At 42.7% G+C, this 23,035-nt stretch overlaps 1 protein-coding gene across 6 annotated transcripts in view; it reads right to left on the bottom strand.

Annotated features, from left to right (window-relative positions):
* Window positions 1-23,035, bottom strand: part of NTRK3 (neurotrophic receptor tyrosine kinase 3) — a 1,004,345-nt gene that overhangs the window by 280,096 nt on the left and 701,214 nt on the right. For all 6 annotated transcript variants that reach the window (XM_033920393.1, XM_033920395.1, XM_033920396.1 and 3 more), the window contains exon 11: window positions 20,888-20,990. In XM_033920393.1, coding sequence (XP_033776284.1) covers window positions 20,888-20,990 — 103 coding nt within the window. The remainder of the gene's footprint in view (window positions 1-20,887; window positions 20,991-23,035) is intronic.

Here is a 23,035-nt window from a genome sequence, read left to right as displayed (position 1 = left end):
TGTGATTTTATATTGCATGTTACGTTGTTACCCGCATAGAATTGTTGGATATACAGGCTATTCATTCTTAATACATAAATAAAATGGTTATCAATTCCCATCAACTCCTTGCAGGAGTGCAACCCGCAGATTAGAATTAGTTAAACTAACCAATCATTTTCTGGCACAAGGTCTCAAATAAATCTCAGAAATTAGGAACAACTGGAAAGAAGGCTTTGAAACTGTTTTCTAAAAATATATTCCTATCAGGTGTCTTTTCTTCCATAATATTAATACATTGTAGGACTCCCCAATAGATTCCATGGCAACAAGCCAGACTCTGTATTTGTAATGTGACGTCTAATGTTAATTATAGGTATGTTTCATGCAGTGAAACTATCACATTATGCTTTGGAACTTCTTATCCACTAGCAGTAGGGGAGAGCAAGTCTTCTATTTTAAATCTCAGAAATGTATTTGAATACTTTGGCACAGCTGTAATCATCTTTCTATTACAGTATGGCGAGTAGACACACTCAAGACTTGGGGATCATTTATTAAGCTGTGCCAAGCAGCTACATGAGTTTTATTGCATGAGAGCTGTTACCGTGGACCTGAGCTAATGGCTAATGTACTTTTAACACTTATAAACACATTAAAAAAAAAATCATGCTAGCTGCCTGAGGCGGGTAGGAGCAGGTTATAGGCATACCAGGGGTGAAACGCTTTTGCGCAGTTTCTAAATTTGAAGCCACGCATAAAGCTTAGGAAATTGTGTATAAAGATTGTGGCTAAGCTTTAGGCTAGGACTGTCATGTTGGCATCTAGAGCAGGGATCTCAAAGTCCCTCCTTGAGGGCCGCAATCCAATCGGGTTTTCAGGATTTCCCCAATGAATATGCATTGAAAGGAGTGCATGCACATAGATCTCATGCATATTCATTAGGGAAATCCTGAAAACCTGACTAGATTGCGGCCCTCAAGGAGAGACTTTGAGACCTCTGATTTAGAGCTATTTCTTTATGCTTTATAAGACTGATTTCTAATTGACTTAGAATAGGGGTAAGCAATTCCGGTCCTCGAGAGCCGGAGCCAGGTCAGGTTTTCAGGATATCCACAATGAATATGCATGAGATAGATTTGCATCTCAAGGAGGCAGTGCATGCAAATCCATCTCATACATATTCATGGTGGATATCCTGAAAACCTGACCTGGCTCCGGCTCTCGAGGACCGGAATTGCCTACTCCTGACTTAGAAGAACATCGCACTTAATATCATTCTTACTTCAGCCTCCTGAAGCAGACCCCTTTGGGCCGAAACACGATCGTGTCGCGTCTTAATAGATAATTAAAGGCATTTGAACCCCAGAGTCTCCTTCGCCGTTTGCTCTCTACTTTCCAAGTACTGGGAAGGTAGCATCTCCTGTTTTCCTGGGGCTATCCAAATAATACCTCTGAATATGTGAATTTATTTTGGCAAAAGTGGATGGCATTAAAACAACACAAAACACAGACAGTCAGTGCTGAATGGGGGCCAGCGTGAAGCCCACTAAGTACTGTTACAATTTATGGGCATATTTGCCACACAAGTTTGGAACCCTGCTATAAATTTTCCCCCTAAACAAATAAAACAGATGTGTGGTAAAGCGTGTACGGTGAGGGAGGTAAGGCCTGCATAAAACACAGTCAGACAAGGATACAAAGTGAACCAACAGCCCAAATCCTGAACCCTGTTACCTCACAGTAAATAAAGAATAATATCTCTAAGTTCCGAGGCAAATTTTGCACAGCCCTCAAACCGAGGGTTACCATATTTTATTATGGAGAAACCTGGACGCATGACCCCACTCCATTTTCCCCCCAGCTCCACACCCAATAAGCCGTCTCCTTTTCCTGATCGTCAGGCTGTGTCTGGAGGGCCTCCAAGCATGGGCGGACGCGAGCGACGTCATCTCTGCATGCTTGGTGAAGGCACTCCAGCCGCGGCCAGAGCTCATTGATTTCCAAAACCACGGACAAATTGCCGGGGTTTGGAAAGTACATCTGGGAACCCGGACAGTCTTCTAAAAAGAGGAACATAAGAATTGCCGCTGCTGGGTCAGACCAGTGGTCCATCGTGCCCAGCGGTCCGCTCACGCGGCCGCCCCCAGGTCAAAGACCGGTGCTCTAAATGAGTCCAGACTCACCTGCGTACGTTCCATATCCGGATTTTCACGGACGTCTGGTAACCCTACTCAAATCTACAGTGCATACAGCAACTTGTTGGGTTGCCCAAACCCAGGCTTTGCTCCATCCAGACTTTGAGAACAGGATTCTTGTATAGAGAAGCCCAGGAGCGAATAGTGGGGGCAAGCGCAAGGTGGGGAGGGGGCTCCGGGGGACTAGGGCAGGATGGGAAGAAAAGGGGCTAGGCAGGGATAGGTGGAGGGGAGGGGCGGCGGGAGGTTTGAAGAGCGGACTCTCCCAGAGCAGCCATTCTTTTTGCGGCGCGCCTGAGAGAGCAGCTTTCCTCCTCCCAGGGCCTTTGCCCTTGGAGTTCAACTCCTAGAGACCTTTTGCTTTGGGGCCTCTTTGATCTGCTCAGCCAGAGGGTTTTTAATTCCTGCTCCATGTTGAGCCCCGCTGCTCTGGCCAGACAGCCTAACATCCCTGTGTTTAGGTCAGCTCTGTTTCAGCCTCTGATTCCTCAAGTTAGTGCCACCTGCTGGAAGGTAGCTTAATTGCCACCACAGTGAGGGAGTGGTTTCCAGGGAGTCCTGCTATTAGGCCACTCCTACCCTCACAATACCACAGTCTACACAAAGACTTTTCCACAGTAAGGGGTCCTTTTACTAAGGCGCGCTAACCTAATTATCGCGTGCTAAATGCTAAGGCACCTTAGCGCTAAATCGATTAATGCGCTTTAGTAAAAGAACCCCTAAATGCAGTATCTGGTCTCAGCTGGCTTACAAACACTGCAATTTAAAAAAAAAAAAATCCAGATGAAAGAGAAGCTGTATGTTCAGGGGAAAGTAGACCAGTGCTTTGCTGTAAAAAAACAAAGACAACCCACTAGTGTTCTGCCATATTAAAGACTAGAAAAAAAAAAGAATCAATAAAATACTTGTATATGGCCAATAAAGCATCAAGCAGCCCGCTTTCTAGTTTTGCCCAAGGTGTAGAAACCTCTTTGAAGAGGACAGCCAACTTTTTAAAAAAAAATTATTATTGGTATAAGATGAAAGCAAAAAAAAATCTGAACCAATCTATCTGACCCCTCTATGCATGAAGCAATTTACCTTATGTCAGGGGTGTCCAACCCGCGGCCCCGTGAAGTATTTTGTGCGGCCCCGGTCGAGGGCGACGCAGTGTTTTCCTCCGCTGCGCCCGGGTGTTTACCGTCTTGCCGGCTCCCTCCTCTGTCTTGCTGCAACGTTTGTGCGGCCCCCAGAAACATTTTTTTTCGGCCAATGCGGCCCAAGGAAGCCAAAAGGTTGGACACCCCTGCCTTATGTAGCGGTGAGCAAGCCGACAGTTCTGCAAAAAGGCGATATAACTAATAAAACAGTAGAGTATTATCATGGTTTTTATCCTTACTGTTTAGAAGAGAATTTACCCTGTATTTCGCTTCATGGTCTAGCTAAGCTGAAGTGAATCGTAATTATTTTCCCAGGAGATGAACTCAGATTTACATGATTCCCTCAATGTGTTCAAATTGTGTAATGGCTGTTCGCTTCTCTACAGATCAAAATCAACAGAAAGCATCCCAGCAGGCAGCGGCTTAAAAACATGCGTGCATAGCAGTTTTTTCTATTCATCTGGAAAATTGTTGATTTCACCATAGCTGTTAGAGGATCAATATTGAAACCCTCTATCATTTTTATCATAAACACCTTTTATCATTTTATTGTTGACCTTCTCGGTGCGTTTTTCTAGTTCTTCTATTATTTTTTTTTTTGAGGCAGATCAACTAGAACTTCACACAATAACACACCGTGAGCATTTTGTTCAGTTCTGACTGCAACTTCTCTTAAAAAAAGACAGAGAACATAAGAACATAAAAATTGCCATACTGGGACTGACTGAAAGTCTATCAAGCCCAGTATCCTGTTTTCAACAGTGGCCAACCCAGGTCCCAAGTACCTAGCTAGATCCCAAGTAGTAAAACAGATTTTATGCTCAATATATTCATTAATGACCTGGAATCAGGAACGAAGTGCAAAGTTATAAAATTCGCAGATGACACAAAACTCACCAGTAGGGTTAGATCTGTGGAGGAATGCAAAGAACTACAAAGATACTTGAATAAACTAAGTGATTGGGCAAAGAAATGGCAGATGAGCTTCAATGTAGAGAAATGCAAAATCCTACACATAGGGAAAGGAAACCCGATGTATAACTACACGATGGGGGGGAGGGGATGCTACTGGGGGAAGGCAAACAAGAAAAGGACTTGGGGGTCCTGGTGGATAAAACAATGAAGCCGGCGGCACAATGAGCAGCGGCCTCAAAAAAGGCAAATAGAATGTTGGGCATTATCAAAAAAGGTATCACTACCAGAACGAAGGAGGTTATCCTGCCACTGTATCGGTGCGCCCGCATCTGGAGTACTGCGTTCAGTACTGGTCGCCATACCTTAAGAAGGATATGGCGATACTCGAGAGGGTCCAGAAAAGTGCGACACGATTGATAAAAGGTATGGAAAACCTTTCATATGCTGAAAGGCTAGAGAAGCTGGGGCTCTTTTCCCTGGAAAAGCGGAGACTTAGAGGGTTATTTTAGCTAGTGTACATCGCCTAGAATTTGGAATAGGCGATTAATCAAATTTTATAATAAACTTGGAAACTTGGACATGATAGAAACTTATAAGATCATGAAGGGTAGAGAGAATGTAGAGAGGGACAGATTCTTCAGACTAGCGGGGGCAACAAAAACAAGAGGGCATTCACAAAAATTGAAAGGAGACAGATTCAGAACAAATGCTAGGAAGTTCTTCTTCACTCAGAGGGTGGTGGACACCTGGAATGCGCTATGTCACTCGAAGCCCAAATGATGGCGTTACGATTCACCCTCTGAGTGAAGAAGTACTTCCTGGCATTGGTTCTAAACCTGTCCCCTTTTAGTTTCTCCGAGTGCCCCCTTGTTCTTGTAGTTCCCCGTAGGCTGAAGAATCTGTCCCTCTCCAATTCTCAATGCCCTTCATGATCTTATATGTCTCTATCGTGTCTCCTCTGAGTCTCCGCTTTTCCAGGGAGAAGAGCCCCAGTTTCTCTAGTCTGTCTGCGTATGAAAGGTTTTCCATACCCTTTATCATACATGTAGCTCTTCTCTGGACCCTCTCAAGTATCGCCATATCCTTCTTCAGGTACGGCGTCCAGTACTGAACACAGTACTCCAGATGCGGTCGCACCGATACAGTGGCAGGATAACCTCCTTCGTTCTGGTAGTGATACCTTTTTTGATAATGCACCATCGCTCGATACAGCGGCAGGATAATTCCTCTTGTACGCAAACCTCATGTACATTCATTGTGCAAAATATAGTCAGCAACAACAGGCACAGATCTGCCAGCCAGCAGAAATAGCACAACAAGCAGATCAATACAAAATGAAGAGAAGTATGAATCACTGCCTGCACGGTGGAGATGCTGCTGCTCTGAAGAGAGTGCATTGGGTTGCTGTTGACCAAGTCTGTTGGACTTATAGGGATGTGTTTTTTTCAGAATTACCCTATAGTTACACTCTTGATGCAGCCTTTTATAGCAAAATGAGGCCAAGTTGGTTTTAATATATCACACTTTTCTTCACTTTTGATTGATCTGGTTGTATTATATACAGTGCTCCCCCAATCATTCGCGGTATTTTTCAATCATGGATGACTGGGCAGGAGAGGGCAGCCGGAGCGCCGGCGAGTGAAAGAAATCACTCGCGGTATGCTCCGACCGCCTCTTCCGGTAGTAAAGCCCGGCCTCACCAATCAGGCTTTGACACGCAGCTCCTGATTGGTGAGGCCCAACTTTAGTACAGGAAGAGGCAGTCAGAGCATACCGCGAGTGATTTCCTTCACTCGCTGGCACTCTGGCTGCCCTCTCCTATCTCCCCTGCTAAAAACCGTATTCGCAGTTTATCAACATTCATGGGGGTTCCTGGAACGGAACCCCCGTGAATATCGGGGGAGTACCGTACACAGTACTCATTGTAGAAATCCTGAAAACCCGACTGAATGAGGGACAAGGTTGGGCACCCTTAATTAGACGAGGGGAACCACAGAGGATAATGGTCTGCTAGCAGAGATCCAAGCAGCCCTACAACTGCAAAGAGAATTCAATAATGTTTTATAAGGAAAGTCCTATTATAAATTGAGGTGTTCTAAATCCATCTCTGTTCTATCAGCATCTAGTGTATTACATGTTAAAATGAGCTATGCATGTCAATGGACTTTACCTATTTCTTCTGAACCTTCTGCCATAGTCTCAATCGACCTTGAACATTCTGGGTGGCACTTCAGTTTGTACTGCTCTTTATTCCTATTTATTTATATTTATGAAGCTGAGCACTAGATGCAGCTAGATTGCCATGGACTGCCAGAAGAGCTAACAAATCGAATCTGGAAGAGATCAAACCGGCTATGTCACTCGAAGCCCAAATGATGGCGTTACGATTGTCTTACTTTGGTCATCCTGTCAGAAAATAAAGATCTTTGGAGGAGGACATCATGTTTGGGAAGGTCGAAATAGCCAGGCAAAGAGGGCGACCTGCAATTAGACGGCTAGACACGTTGAAAACAACCAGGGGGATGACGCTGGAGGACCTTACCGGACTAGCAGAAAACTAATTTCTTTTTAGATCTGTAATTCATCAAGTTGCTAGGACTCGAACATGAGTCGATGGCACCTAACTACAACTAAAATGTATGAACAATAAACACATTTCAGATGATGCTATGAAAAGCCAGTTAGATGTAAGATGGAGATATAAGTACTGTAAAACAAATGTATTTATTTGTATAAATCTGAGACATGTATTTAACAGAGACACATTCGTATTCTGGAGGGCATTGCAGCCAAAGTAAAGCACTTCATTATTTTGGTCTACCAGTGCTGAGAACGACTGTGCCAAAGAGCTCAACTGTGTTGGCCAACCCAAAACATCATCAAAATGCTCTCCCTCTTTCTCTCTTCCCTCAACAGGGAGAAGCACCTATTATAAATTTGGATTATCAAAAAAAAAGTGATATATGTTTTGCCTTTATTTCTTAATCTGTTTTTCAAAACCATCAGAAAGACTGCTATAATATTTTAATAAACAAAATGCAAAAAAAAAGGAACATGAAGATCTGCTCGATGACGTGGCAACCATCAAAGCCCCAGTTCCAAGATTTAAATTGCAGCACACAGTGCTTTTTATTTTTACCGTCTTCATGAAACCATGTCCCAACAAAACCTTTATTTGCATTCAAGAGGTCTTCGCTGTAATACACTGGAGACAAGTATCATTCTGTTGTAATAACCTACTTCTGATGCAGTATCATCATGCATCATGATGCCGAATTACAGCAGCTGACTGTGGTGAAAATGATCAGAGATGCATTTTCATTACGGGCAGACCAACAATCACAAAGAACAGTGATTGGCTTCACCATTCGCTGAGAGAAAGAGCAATTACTGTTGTCAAGATACGCTTATTGTTTTCGCGTCAGGCTCTGTTTTTAAAGGGGAATTATACAAATGGGCCAAGCTGTGCTAACTATGTTGGCTATTTATACATTTGATTTTTGCTAAGTGTACAATTTTGCTAATGTAGGTAGCAGCTTTCTAAATTTATATTTCAACATGTACCATAGCAAACATTTTATACAAATGGGAAAAGCTAGGGAACAAATCAGTCAATGGAATTAATTCGTTTTTGCTCTCTTTTGTAAATGCAAACCTATGGCTAGCTGCAAAACCTTCACTCCGTGGATGGGGTCGGGGGGTCGGGGCCTTCAGGGGATTCACCCCACCTCATAAAGGCTCTTAGGGTACAGCTCAGAATTTTATTGGTTGAGTAGGCAACAGACAGCTGCTGCTCAGCCAATCAAATTTATATCAGTACTGTCAGGCCCTTCGGGGGGGGGGGGGGATTCAGAGAATGAGCGGCATTTTTCTGACTAGCAGCCAAGTATCTGCTCTTTCTTTGCCTGCGTTTGCGCTTATGCTGGAACTGTGCCTTTTGTGGTATTTTGATCTTAACCTGCAACTTGAAAATTTGTAGGCCAAGAAGGAAGTCCATTGCTGATAGAAGAACGAGTGTTTTGTCAAGATATGATTTGAGAAACCTCACCATTTAGCCGCTCACCATCATCGGGGTACACCAGTGTGGCTCGAGAGTCATAACGCGATTGAATGAATTCAAGTGATTGAATCGATTCAATAATGTTAGGTAGTGTAGCACTCTTCACCGTTCCAAGCCTCCCCCTAGGCAGTGAAAACCCAGTCATGAAAACTATACTTACCTTGTCTTATTTTTGTCCACAAATGGACAAAATACTGAGCTTAGCGAGGTTAACAGGAGTCATTTTTTTCGCTGTCACTCCTGCCTTCTTTACGGTTCGACCAGGCTTGGTTTCAGGGACCAAAGCCCCTTTCTCCAGAACCCAATGCTAAGCATTCAGACAGAAGACACCAAAATCTTTAAAACCAGCTTCACAAAGGTCCATCAAGCCCAGCATCCTCTTTTCAACAGTGGACAACCCAGGTCCCAAGTACCATCTAGATCCCAAGTTTTAAAACAGATTTTATGCTGCTTATCCTAGGAATAAGTAGTGGATTTTCCCAACGCCATCTCAAGAGTGGCCTACGGACGTCTCTTTTAGAAAATTATTTCACTTTCTATTGTCATACATCACCACAAACAAATCCAATACTCTGAGCTTTTCTTAATAATATGGGCCTTTATAAATAACTATATATTAATGCAAAATGTTATACTACTTTTATGTGTTTGAATTGCTCCTTGTATTTTTTAAAATACTGAATAAAAATTTATTGAATTAAAAAAAAGAAAATCATTCAAGCCTTTTTTAAACTCTGCTAAGCTAACCGATTTCACCACATTCTCTAGCTTCGGAGTCTGACCTCCCTCCAACTCTTCCGAAAACATTTAAAAACATGGCTTTTCTCTAAAACGTAACGACCTCTCCCTCTTCAATATACTAAGTCTCTCTAAACTTCTCTGTACCAAGTCCTTCTACTTCTCTTTGGAGTTCCTTTCTATATCAATTCCTGTAAACCGTGCCGAGCTCCACTTCTGTGGAGATGATGCGGTAGACAAACTTAAGCTTTCGTTTAGTTTCAATGAATTCTAGAGTTTAATTACACTTTGTGTGAAGAAATATTTTCTCTGATTTGTTTTAAATCTACTACTGTATCTCATGCCCCCTAGCCCTAGTATTTTTGGCAAAAGTGAACAATCGATTCATATCTACCATTTCCACCCTGCTCAGTATTTTATGGACCTCTAACATATCACCCCCGAGCCGTCTCTTCTCCAAGCTGCTTTAGCCTTTCCTCATAGGGAAGTCGTTCAATCCCTTTTATCATTTTCATTGCCCTTCTCTGTACCTTTTCTAATTCCGCTGTATCTTTTTTGATATAACAATTGCACAAAGGATCATCTCAAAAGATTTCAAATACCCAAATATGTCATATAAAGTTCAGTAACTTGTTTATTGAGCTTTATTTCCACATACTAAAATTTGACTAACATGGCAACTGAACCACTTTATTCCTGCAGCAGGACTTAAGCATTGTTTTGCAATTCATTGAGAGGGCTTTCGCCATCTGTTTATTGGAAGAAATGTTAATATTCCCCAATCATAATCAAACAGAAAACCACTTTATTTTAAGTACCTATTAACTAATGTTAAATCGTAATGGAATAGCTTTGAAAGTGCATTTGACATTCACATGAATATCAAATGAATGCACTCGGATCAGAGGATGTCATAATGAATACCAAATGGATTGATAGCAATGAGACACTTAGGCGGATTCCTGACAATGTGTACTGAACATATTCTTTGCCTTCTTGCGATCAGATTTTTTTCAGAAAATAAAAGGAAACAAAACAGTTCCTAATACCTCATGCAAACCCGATGGTTACTAAGAAGACCAGGTTGACCAGAAAAACAGAAAGAAAGAAAACCAACGATGAAAGCAAAACAAAAGAAATGAACAAAAATAAAAAAAATAAAAAACCCAACACACGGGGGGGGGGGAAGGTGTTGTGTTGGCATGATTAATTGATCCAGTATCCAGGAAAAAAATAAGAAGAAGAACAAGTTCAACTGTGATGAAACTAGAGAATGACACGGGGACAAATTATTCCCTGTCCCTGTGGGAACTCATTTTCCCGTCACGTCCCTGTGAGTTCTTTTCCTGTCCCTGCCCCATTCCTGCAAGCCCCATCCCTGCCCCATTCCTGCACAAGCCTCAAACCCTTTAAAATCCTAAGTAGCAGCATTCTAGAGCTCAGATTGTGATGTCATAATGCCTCATTCCACCAATGCCTAAGCTCCGTCCTCATCTGCACAAGCCTCAAACCCTTTAAAATCATAAGTAGCAACATTCTAGGGCTCAGACTGTGATGTCATAATGCCTCATTCCACCAATGCCTAAGCTCCGCCCTCATCTGCACAAGCCTCAAACCCTTTAAAATCATAAGTAGCAACATTCTAGGGCTCAGACTGTGATGTCATAATGCCTCATTCCACCAATGCCTAAGCTCCGCCCTCATCTGCACAAGCCTCAAACACTTTAAAATCCTAAGTAGCAACATTCTAGGGCTCAGACTGTGATGTCATAATGCCTCATTCCACCAATGCCTAAGCTCCGTCCTCATCTGCACAAGCCTCAAACCCTTTAAAATCCTAAGTGCTTGAGGCTTGTGTGGTTAAGGCAGAGCTTACAGGAATGGGGCAGGGACAAAACTCACAGGAACGGAACAGGGAAATTGAGTTCCTGGGGGGACAGGGAAAAATTTGTCCCTGTGCCATTCTCTAGATGAAACTAAGTGCTTGCTCTTTTACAGAAACAAGTCTCTCATAGGACTTGCAGAGTACTGGCGTACTATTCAGAATTTGGCAGATCTGCTGAAGATGACGACATGTGTGGTCACGGTTCATGTTTTTCTTGAAAACTGCTTACTTAGCAGGCCTGGGGAGGAGGAGTTGGTTTTGTTTTCGGACAATCCACATTCTGGAAATGTAACGTTCTTCCACCCACTTATTATTATTCCCGCCCCTCAGCTATTATCACGAATATTGTGGAAGCCTCGCTGGCAGCGTTTTCTTTCACTGGTTAGACTGACGCTGATTTGCATAGAGTCTTGCAAAAGAAGTGTGTTGCAACTGCGATCTAACATTAATGAGGGGTTCCAAGCACTGTGGAAAAAGAGTCAACGAGAATGGCACGATGCCAAGCCAAACAAGTGTACCAAGGAACAAGGGGATATTATAAGCCACGTAATAAGAAACCGGCACTGGTGCTTAGCTCTGTTTAATTGACAAAGCAAGTATTCTGGATCTTCCTTATAAGACAGATCAATGACAGTGCTTGTAAAGGCACTGGCAGATCTCATTTACATGAAATACAGGGGCCCTGAAAAGGCACCATTGAAACTCTCTCTGCTAAAAAATTTACAACTATCACTATTATCCTGCAATGATTTCTCCCCCCCCCTCCCCTCCCCGATATCGAATGCAAATATACTATGCCACAGGCTAAATTAGTGAGAAGTGATGTCTTTTTGGGGTTACAGCTTTCAGTATGAAATTTGAAGTATAAGATATATAAACTTAATCTTCCTGATCCAATGGCCCTGAGGAAATCCCTCCCTGATCATCATGGCTTGAATATTGGTATATATACGAAGGGCCACTGAAAAGTTCTCAGCTCAACCAACAAAGTTGGGACAGTCTCCATCGAGGGCTATGCACTTAGTCCAGCGATTTTCCACTTTTTTTGTTCCATGTTTTTCCGACTGCCAATATTCAACCCAAGATGGCTGGCATTGTGTAAACATCGGTTGCTTTTAAGTTTCAAGTTTCAAGTTTAACTTTTATTTGATGAATCGCTTATAACAATATCTAAGCGATGTACAGTTTAAAAACCATCAGAATGTGGTAATACATTTAGTTTACAAAAGTCACTTAAAAGACAAACAGAAGTGGACGAACAGGAAGGGGAGGGAAGGAAGGGAAAAAGTTACAATTTTGTTATTTGTTAGAGTTTGACATAAAAGGAAAAGCACATTGGGTAGTAATGGGTTAAGATGAGATAAGAAGAATATGGGAACCTAAAATGTTATGTTTCATACGTCAAATGCGTCTTGAAATAAATATGTTTTTAAAATTTTCTTAAACGCAACGAGGTCTGTTTCGTTTTTAATGAAGTTTGGAAGGGAGTTCCACAGTGTAGGGGCTTTCACAGAGAACATATCATTACGTCTTGTGCCTATGATTCTTAGCGAAGGGATTGAGAGCAATTGTAATGAAGAGGATCTTAAAGAACGAGAAGATTTGTGTGGGACAATCATTTTTGCAATATATTGGGGTTCATTAAAGGTTAATGTTTTGTAAACCAAAAATAAAATTTTAAAGGTAATTCGATGGGTTATAGGAAGCCAGTGTGATTTAATTAGTAGGGGGGTAACATGGTCAAATTTCTTTGCATTGTGAATTAATTTGACTGCTGTGTTTTGGATGATTTGGAGACGTTTATTTTCTTTTTGGGTAATATTGATTAGGAGAGAATTACAATAGTCCAGTTTAGAAATAATAAGAGAGTGAACTAAAATATTGAGTGATTTAGTATCCAAAAAAGTAGAAATTGAACGTAAGAGCCGTAATCTGTAAAAGCATGATTTAACTATTTCGCTGATATGGTCATGATATGGTTGTACCTGAATACCAGTGCTAAATATCTTCAATGAAAGTTCAAGTTTCAAGTTAATTAGGCATTTATATTACCGCCTATCAAGGTTTATCTAAGCGGTTTTTTACAATCAGGCACTCAAGCCTTTTCCCTGTCTGTCCCGGTGGGCTCACAGTCTATCTAACGTACCTGGGGCTATGGAGGACTGAGTGACTTGCCCAGGGTCACAAAGAGCAGTGTGGGGTTTGAACCCACAACCCCAGGGTGCTGAGGCTGTATATCCAACCACTGTACCACAGGTGCCACAGATTCTCAACCCCAGTACCCAGATACCTATGTCGGGAAGTTAGGACACCTTTTCTCCAACCGCCAACTTGCTAAGATAGCTATTTGGGTACAGGCCCTGAATATTGGCAGTGCACGGATAACTTCCTCCTCTTCTGTCGTTTCACCCTTGTACTGCCCCTTCTCTGCTTATATAGTTCTGAGGTGGTCTGAGCAGAGGTTCAGTGGTACTAAGCATTTAAGTACCACTGAATTTTTGACTAGGAGGAGGATAACAGAAGCTAACTGGGTAGGACCCGCGCCTGATAAAGAGGTCCTTTTATGAAAATGTGTGCTAACATGTGCAGTTAATCCGTTTAGACCATTAGCATAATCACTGCATTAACCAATTTGTGCATGTTAATTATAATGTTCTAGCTGGCTAATGCTTCCATTTCCACTCTCCATACTGAAAAAGTCCTAAAAAATCAATAACGCTTTTTACAGGTAAAATGGTATAACATGGGCGAAGACACTGCTGGCCCTGGATCGGTGGCATGGAAATCTGCTACTATTTGGGTTTTTGCCAGGTACATGCGACTTGGATTGGCCTCTGTGAAGATGGGATATTGGATTGGTTGGACCATTGGTCTGACCCAGTAAGGCTATTCTTATGTTAATGCAAAAGTCTGTTTTCACACATTAAGTCCACATTAAGGTAGGAATTAGAGAATGACACAGTGGCAGTTTACCCGCGGCCACCACATTTTAGCCGCGGGTCACCGCCGAAAACGGGGAAGAAAACTAGCAGTCACTGCGGCGACGGGGACAAGGCCATTCACCGCCCGCGGGGCGGTGAATGGGTCTTGTCCCCGCAGTGAGGCATGAAGGATCGCGCGGTCCCCGCAGCTCACACCCGCCTGCCCAATCGATTCTAGTGTTTAGCCAGCTCTCTCCCTTCTCCTCACCTTAGTTTGTAGATTTTCTTTTTCGGCGACCCGCACGCTATCAAAGAGCCGCTGCTGCTCAGTTTCGATCTTCTGCTCTGACGCAACCGGAAACAGGAAGTTGCAGCAGAGCAGAAGATTGAACACTGAGCAGCCGCGCGTGTGCGGCTCTTTGGGAAAGCGTGCAGGTCGCTGAAAAAGAAAGCCTGCAAATTAAGGTGAGGAGAAGGGAGAGAACTGGCTAAACACTAGGATCGATTGGGCAGGCGGGTGGGGGCTGTGAGGACCGTGCGATCACCCGTGTTCCCGGCTCAGACTGTAAGGAGGGAGTGAAAGGGAAAAGGATTCTGGGCCAAGGTGATGAAAACGGAAAGAAAAACCCACAGCAGGAAAGAAAGGGAAGGACAGGCAGGTGAGCCAGATGCTAGAAGCAGGGGAGGGGGAAGAAAGAGGGAAAAAAGCTAGATGGGGTTGAAAAGAAGAGACACACTGGTATGGAAGAGGAAGATAGGGGAAATCTGGACACAGAAAGGTAACAGAAAGAGGGGAAATTATGTGCATGGGGCATAGGGACAGAGATAAAAAGGGGACATGCCATGGGGATGGTATATGGACACAGGGGGGGGCAATGGCAGATACATAGGGGAGATATTAGAAAAGTATATAAAATCGTACCCGTTTGAGGCTTTTATGTATGCAGCGGTGACGGTGACGGGGCGGTGAATGGGGTTGCAGTGGCGGTGACGGGGCGGTGAATGGGGTGGCAGTGGCGGTGACGGGGCGGTGAAGGGAATGACGGTGACGGGGCGGTGCAGAGGATGGTGAGACGGGGACGGGGCGGTGACGGGGACCAATTTTTTCACCGTGTCATTCTCTAGTAGGAATTATATACTCGTATATAGTGCAAGAAAGTTAGGCACCAAGATCGATGCTGAGCCTCTATTCTATAATGGGTGCTCAACCTCTATAGAAAATTGGAATAGCACACAGGTCATACCTAACTTCGTACATCGGAATTATGCCTGATAAAAACAGATTGGCACTATTCTATAAATTGATGTCTAACTTTTGGGAATGCTCATGACTTGCTTATGCCCCTCCCATGGCCAAGTAATCTTTTGGATTATACACAGAAAATGTTAGAACAGAATAGCGTGCAGGGGAGAGCCACATGCAACTTCAATCAAGCACCAACTGGCACCAATTAAGTGGCCAATTAGCACCCATTTCTTGTAGAGACTGCCATTCTGCCATTCTGAAACAGGGCGAGATCGGCACACTGATTTCACCGCCCCTGTGAAAGAATTATGAATTATTCCCATTCCCTCTCCCTTCTTGCCATGCAGCTATTCTAAGTAAAGGAAAATGCTAGCATCTTGTCACAAGACCCATGTCACATATTAACCTGATAATAAATATATTGAAAATGCGTTTGTGAAATTCAGTTATAAGCAGGGATTCATCCAGACCACATATACCTAGAAATAGCTGACATACTCAAAATCAAAAAAGATGGAAAGGAGAAAAATAAACCTCAATTGAGGGCAGTTGGGACTACACAAGTACCCAACCCTCCACTCATCATCACGGGTTTATAAAAAACTCCAAAACATGTATAAATAATCAATTCTCACGTTTTTCATTCATACAAAATCTTCTTTTTGTTATTTTCTCAAAGTCTTTTTTATAAATTCAATGTGAGTGTCAAGCAGTAGAAGGCCCGAATCCCAAACTTAACCATATTACTTGGCGAGGACTACAGCTGAATGCAATAAGTGTAAGCAGTTTTTAGAGATATAAAGCATACATATGGAATTATGAACAAATACACTCATCTGAAATCGAAGGTTTTCACCAAAGGCTTCCAATTCAAAATCCCGACAGAAAAGACTTTCTGTTTCGCCCAGCAAGGGCTACTTCAGGGGAAAAGTGCCAACTCAAATATCTCTCTGCTTCTTATTATCTGCTGGTGGTAAAGCCGACTCCTCTCAAGATAGTACTGGGACTGAGAGACGCGCCCGGCTCAAATAAAAACACGAACCGGGCGTCATGGCGTCATCATCTACGTGATGCACGATAGGCTAAACACAAGCACTTCTGTGCTTTATATGTATGCTTTATATCTCTAAAAACTGCTTACACTTATTGCATTCAGCTGTAGTCCTCGCCAAGTAATATGGTTAAGTTTGGGATTCGGGCCTTCTACTGCTTGACACTCACATTGAATTTATAAAAAAGACTTTGAGAAAATAACAAAAAGAAGATTTTGTATGAATGAAAAACATGAGAATTGATTATTTATACATGTTTTGGAGTTTTTTATAAACCCGTGATGATGAGTGGAGGGTTGGGTACTTGTGTAGTCCCAACTGCCCTCAATTGAGGTTTATTTTTCTCCTTTCCATCTTTTTTGATTTTGAGTATGTCAGCTATTTCTAGGTATATGTGGTCTGGATGAATCCCTGCTTATAACTGAATTTCACAAACACATTTTCAATATATTTATTATTAGTTCCACGTTTGTGCCTTAAACAAATTATTAGTGACATATTAACCTGACACAGGTTTACCCTTATCCCTTATATGGGCAACAATCAGACTTTGCCTACAGCTTAAGGCTAAGGAGCATGCATTATAACCTTTGGACTGTCACATGTTTATCTTTTTTGAGCTGTCCTTATTTGGTATGGACATCAGCTGACAGGCCTTGAGGACATGCAAAGACTCAGGCTCTGTCCACATGTTAATCAGGCCCTTGTCTAAGTGCTGAGTTGGAGGATGATCACGAGGTAAAGGGAGGGTGATCACAATGTGTAAGCATGTACCTATCTTTGTATCCACCAATGTAAAACCATGTACCTTTGTACCCACCAATCAAAAGATGTGTAAACGAGGGAGTTACTATGATGTCATTAGCTTAGAAGCATAATAAATAGGGACTCGGAGCTAGCCCCTGCTAGCGCCTCCTCCCGACTCTAAGACTGTGTGTGTGTGTTTCCTTTGTGGGGCATTCCTACAATTTCTTCATTGAATTTGGATCTCAGATCCACTTGCAAACTCCAGTGCCTAATTTTCGGCACTATATAGAATCCAGGGGTAAGTGCCCCATAGTTTTGCTCTGCTTGTTTTTTTCTTAGGTTTATTGCACTCAAGTGTTGGCCATCTCTTTGTTTGTGCTTTGATGTTTTGTTATGTCTGGCATGTAATGTATGACAACCTACTGGCCACCAGAGCAGCGAAACTGGACAGCCAACTCAACAATCTGCTGATTTCGAACACAGACTACAAAACCTTCCAAAAAGAAACAAAAAACCCTACTCTTCAAAAAATACATAAAACCAGTATAACACAACCAGATCTGTCCCAAGCTTCACCTGAAATACTATCTACTCCTTAGCAAATTAGAAAATGTTTCACACTATTCCTTAAAGTTCTTCTTAATATCATAACAATTCTTATGTAATCCACCTTGAACCGCAAGGTAATGGTGGAATGGAAATCACTAATGTAATGTAATGTATTAAAATATAGTTCACCTTTGGAGTGAGATTCACTTTAATATTATCTTGGCAACCCCACTATGTAAGGTAGAGGGGTGACACCAGCGTATAAGGAATTTAACCAAATCAAGCATGACAGCTACAGTTTTATCAATCGTAACTCCAATTACATACCTCTAAATATTTAGTTTCTCTGACCATTATCAGTGAGTAGTATGCAACACTCTGTTTAGTATAATAGTGAGATAGGGGGAAAGTAAATACATTTAAACAGATTAACATTGAATCCAGATAACTCTGAATACTCCCACAGGAAGTTAAATAATGCTAGATGAGACTATTCATTCAGAATCAGTAGTATGTTGTAAGAACATAAGAGTAGCCCTACTGGGACAGACTGAAGGTCCATCGAGCCCAGTATCCTGTTTCCAACAGTGGCCAACCCAGGTCCCCAGTATCTACCAGAAACCCAAATAGTAGCAACATTCCAGAGCTGAGATTGTGATGTCAATAGTGCCTCATTCCACCAATGCTAAGAGTCAGTCTCATTAGTGATGTCACAATGGCTTGATTGTCTATACTCAGCTCTCATAAGAACATAAGAGTAGCCCTACTGGGACAGACTGAAGGTCCATCGAGCCCAGTATCCTGTTTCCAACAGTGGCCAACCCAGATCCCCAGTATCTATCAGAAACCCAAATAGTAGCTAGATTCCCAAGTAGCATCTGCCTAAAGTGAATTTTTACATTCCACAATATGAGACTGGAACCCCATGATATGGCCTTCTTGACAGATAGCTATTGTGAGAGGCTGAAGTGTCAGATTAAATAATAGCAGGCACAAGGGACAATCATGTCAAGTTCCATTGCAGAGGCTGCAGGCCTGTGATTCACCATTGTGCATACTACCAGAAACAAGTTGAAAGTCTGTATCATGTTAATATAAGCAGGGACAAAGCTAAACCACTTTAGAACATCAGAGAGGAAGGCCCACTCTATTCTGTCAAATGCTTTCTCATTGGGCACCTGTCTGAATATCAGCCCATAACCACATGATGTCTGGTGGCTGCCCTAGAAATGTTCAATGTCAGTGCCCAGATTATGTCTGACAGAGAATATCTGGGTTATATTCTGCCCGTGATGGTCAATAACTGTTATAGAAACATGATGGTAGATAAAGGCCAAATGGCCCATCCGCAGCATCCACTATCTCCTCCTCTCCCTATTGGCTAAGGCTCTTAACATTTGCATCTCCTCTTCCTATAGGCTAAGGCTCTTTACACCTGCATTGTGAGGTCATAGAGCTTTATGGTTATAGAAACATGATGGCAGATAAAGGCCAAATGGCCCATCCAGAGCATCCACTATCTCCTCCTCTCCCTATTGGCTAAGGCTCTTAACGTTTGCATCTTCTCTTCCTATAGGCTAAGGCTCTTTACACCTGCATTGTGAGGTCATAGAGTTTTATGGTTATAGAAGCAGAGAAACCTGATGGCAGATAAAGGCCAAATGGCCCATCCGCAGCATCCACTATCTCCTCCTCTCCCTATTGGCTAAAGCTCTTTACACCTGCATTGTGAGGTCATAGAGCTGCCCATCTGCAGTAACCATTATCTCTTCCTCTCTCTAAGAGATCCCACGTGCCTGTCCAAGGCTTTCTTGAATTCAGACATAGTCTCTGTCTCCACCACCTCTTCCGGGAGACTGTCCCATGCATCTACCACCCTTTCTGTAAAAAACGTATTTCCTCAGATTACTCCTGAGCCTATCACCTCTTAACTTCATCCTACGCCCTCTCGTTCCAGAGCATCCTTTCAAATGAAAGAGACTCGACTCATGCGCATTTACGCCATAATGAATCTCTTCACATGGCCTGACATCCAGCTGCATTCCTCATGGCCGACCCTTGTGTATAAATCAGTTTTATTCATGTAACTGATACCTAAAGTTAAAGTTAAAGCACTAGGTTAAAGGCGCCAAGCATAAATTTTATAACATGAATGCAAATACACAAATGTTATCATAATATTTCATATGTTCCTGTATCACGACTTGTTCATACATAGTACATCAACACTGGAACCACCCAAATTCAATCCCCAAAGTTCTGAAACACATTTATTTGAATCAGGTTTGCCAACCTACAGCCCATGGGCCAGAATTCGGCCCACTGACCAAGTGATTTTTTTTGCTGTCCCTCAGAAGCTTGGCAATTCCTACAATGCTTACAGTAGGATTCCTGTATTCCCACGAAGAAACCGGAGATGCTTCTCAAGGTAGAAAGACAAGAAAGACAGTGAAGGTGACAGGCTGAAAATGTCTTTATTTTGTGTAACAAAGAAACTGAGCGCTTAAGGTTGCCTTCATTGTCTTTCTTGCATTCCTGTATTCCCGTCACAGCTCAGCTCTCTAAGCTTGAGCTACAATGGTGCCAGAGGTTCAGGTTGGTCTTACAGTTTCAAGTCTTACGAGACTCGAAACAACAAGACCAACCCAAACTTCCAGCATCACGTGTCTCAAGCTTGCAGAGAGCTGCGTTGCAAATGGGGAAGCAGAAATCCCGCTGTTTCTTCTGCAGCTGAAGCCAGGTGAAGGAAAGAGACAGACAGACAGACAGAGCAAGAGAGACCGAGTGAAGGCTGGGGAGGGAACAATGCAACATTCTATTTTGCTACTCTTTGTAACCCCGAAAGAAGGTTGGACAAGCCTGATTTAGACTAAACTACTGTATATTGCCATTATAATCGCAGACTGTTTAGCATTTGGGTATTGATTGGTGATGATCATTAGATTCTGAAGAACAAAAAAGTTACTTTAAGAGAAAAGCCAAGAAATGTTCTTTCTACAGTATCCTATTATTATTTTTCCAATAGCCGTGGTTTAACTTGTTCTATTTAAATAAATTATGTCATATAAAATGACCATTTTATGTTTTAAATTCATGAAGCAAGAGACATAACGATTTCTACAAAATGAATTCATAACAGTTCTGAGAAATCCTTGGCAGATAATAGAGCCTTTTTTTCCCCCTGTTACTTAGGTGCCTGAATCATCCTGACCTAATAAAACTGTTGACATCAATTTTTAGTACCATACTGTATCATTTTCATGCACTGGTATTCATCTTTGTGATTACCGAGTTAACATTCTTAATGGATTAGCAATCATACAAAAGGGAACTGAACACTGTCAAGAATTTATCAATTGTACAATTCCATACAAGGCTAGCAAACTAGAGTAGGGCATCAAGATGTAATTAAGAAAGCAAAATGCATCCCCACAGAAAAATCTCTCTAAATAGCCTACCTTTCATTCCAAATTTTGAGCGTCGGCCATATTTGTTGATCACAATAAAAAGCACCACCAAGAGAACACAAGCAAAAGCCGCAAGTCCAACAGCTATGGATACCTAAAAGGGGGGGGGGGGAGAAAAGGTTAGACTTAAGAAATATACACGCTATAGACAGACAACTTACATCATAGCGCAAGATCCCATCTATATCCCTGCTGGATGACTACCGTTTATGCTGGCAATTGAAGTCATGGCTTCAATGAAACGGGTAATGGTTAGTTATTAAGGTGCGGTAAAAGTCAGGCTTTTATCACACCTTAATTTACCAGAGGAGTGACTAATCTGCAGTAGCTGAGCACTCAGGGTTAGTCACTTCCTGTTTTAGCGCCAGCATCACTTCCTGTTTTAGTGCTGGTGTCACTTCCTGTTTTAGCGCCGGCTCTATTTTCTTTCCCTTCATTTCATTTTTACATCCTTTCCTTTTCTTATAAATGATTGCCGTATACACCATGAGATCTTCAGGCACAAGAACAACTCATATGAATAAACTGTTTTCCATCATTTAGAGCAGTGGTTCCCAAACCTGTCCTGGGGGACCTCCAGCCAGTTAGGTTTTCAAGATATCCCTAATGAATATGCATGAGAGAGATTTGCATACCTGTCACTTCCATTATATGCAAATCTCTCTCATGCATATTCATTAGGGATATCTTGAAAACCTGACTGGCTGGGGGTCCCCCAGGACAGGTTTGGGAACAACTGATTTAGAGGAATCAAGTCCTTTAGTAAGATTTCACACCCCTTTCCATACTTACTAATTGTGATATGGAATGGACTACCTCCTCAAAGTAGATCGTGTCTATCTCTTCAGATCTTTCACAAAACTGCTGTGAGTTCTCATGAGTCGAAAACTCACAGCAGCCAATCAGCCAGTGGCCTCGAACAGAGCAGGAGGGCAGGAAGATCACTCCTGCTCCATACACTGGCTAGCTACAAGGGACCTAAAAGGTACATGGGGAAGGTGGGAGGGAGGTATGGTTATCAATTTCAGCAAGCACAGGAGGCAGAAGGGATTCTTCCTGTCCTGCTCACCGTGAGGCCACTGAGGAGTCAGGGGTGCATGGGGAAGATTGGGGTGGGGGGCGGTTTTTAAAAAAATTCATCTGGGATGGGAGACGGGGGAGGCCTGCAAGACATCAACAGTGAGGGAGGGGGGGATAGGGTGCAGAGCTTGGTAGGGAGTGAGAAGTTCTGGGTGAAGAGCCTGGCAGGGCAGTGAGGAAAGGGTGTTGGGTGCAGAGCCTGGCAGGGGGGCTGGCAGGGGAGGGAGTAATGGAGGGGGGCACTTGGTTCAGATCCTGGCAGGGCACTTGAATATTAAGCCCCTGTCTTATATTCGAGTCAACCATTTTTTCCTTCTTTTTGCGGGAAAAAATGGGGGTCTCGACTTAAATTCGGATCGACTTCTATTCAAGTGTATAAGGTATTAGTCCTAGTTTACATGCACGTGATGTCATCGCATCAACATCCACACATGTGCAGAGGCCCTTCAGACATGGCCCCAAGCTTGGGGAGGTTTGTGTGAGGGGTGGGGCTGGAGACTGAATGTGGCAAGGACCCTATATACGACACGATGTACTGGCGATGGCTTCAAAAGCAATTCCAGTTGTTACAATGCAAGGACAATGCCGGGCAGACTTGTATGGTCTCTGTCCTGTATAGGGCAAGATGGATCAAAGCAAAGAAGACTGCAGACAGATGTTCAAAGATGCAGGCTAAATTTATTAAACCAAAATCGTGAATGCGGTTAATGTTACCACCTTGAACCAAACCAAAGGACCCGACACAGTCCGTGTTTCGGTAAACATGCCTTCCTCAGGGGTCCCAGGTGGATAAGGTATCAAATCAAAAAGCAAACAAAAACTTAGCCTCTGAAAGGAACACGGCGGAGTATTCCAAGTAATCGTCTCATTGCCGCTCGCATTTCTTAGAAAGGTTAAGTTTTTGTTTGCGTTTTGATTTGATACCTTATCCACCTGGGACCCCTGAGGAAGGCGTGTTTACCGAAACACGGACCGTGTCGGGTCCTTTGGTTTGGTTCAAGGTGGTAACATTAACCGCATTCACGATTTTGGTTTAATAAATTTAGCCTGCATCTTCGT

The sequence above is a fragment of the Geotrypetes seraphini genome, chromosome 14 (genome assembly GCF_902459505.1).
Source record: "Geotrypetes seraphini chromosome 14, aGeoSer1.1, whole genome shotgun sequence".
Classification (NCBI taxonomy): Eukaryota; Metazoa; Chordata; class Amphibia; order Gymnophiona; family Dermophiidae; genus Geotrypetes; species Geotrypetes seraphini.
The sequence above is the reverse complement of the archived record's forward strand: the minus strand, read 5'-3'. Positions and strand labels throughout refer to the sequence as shown.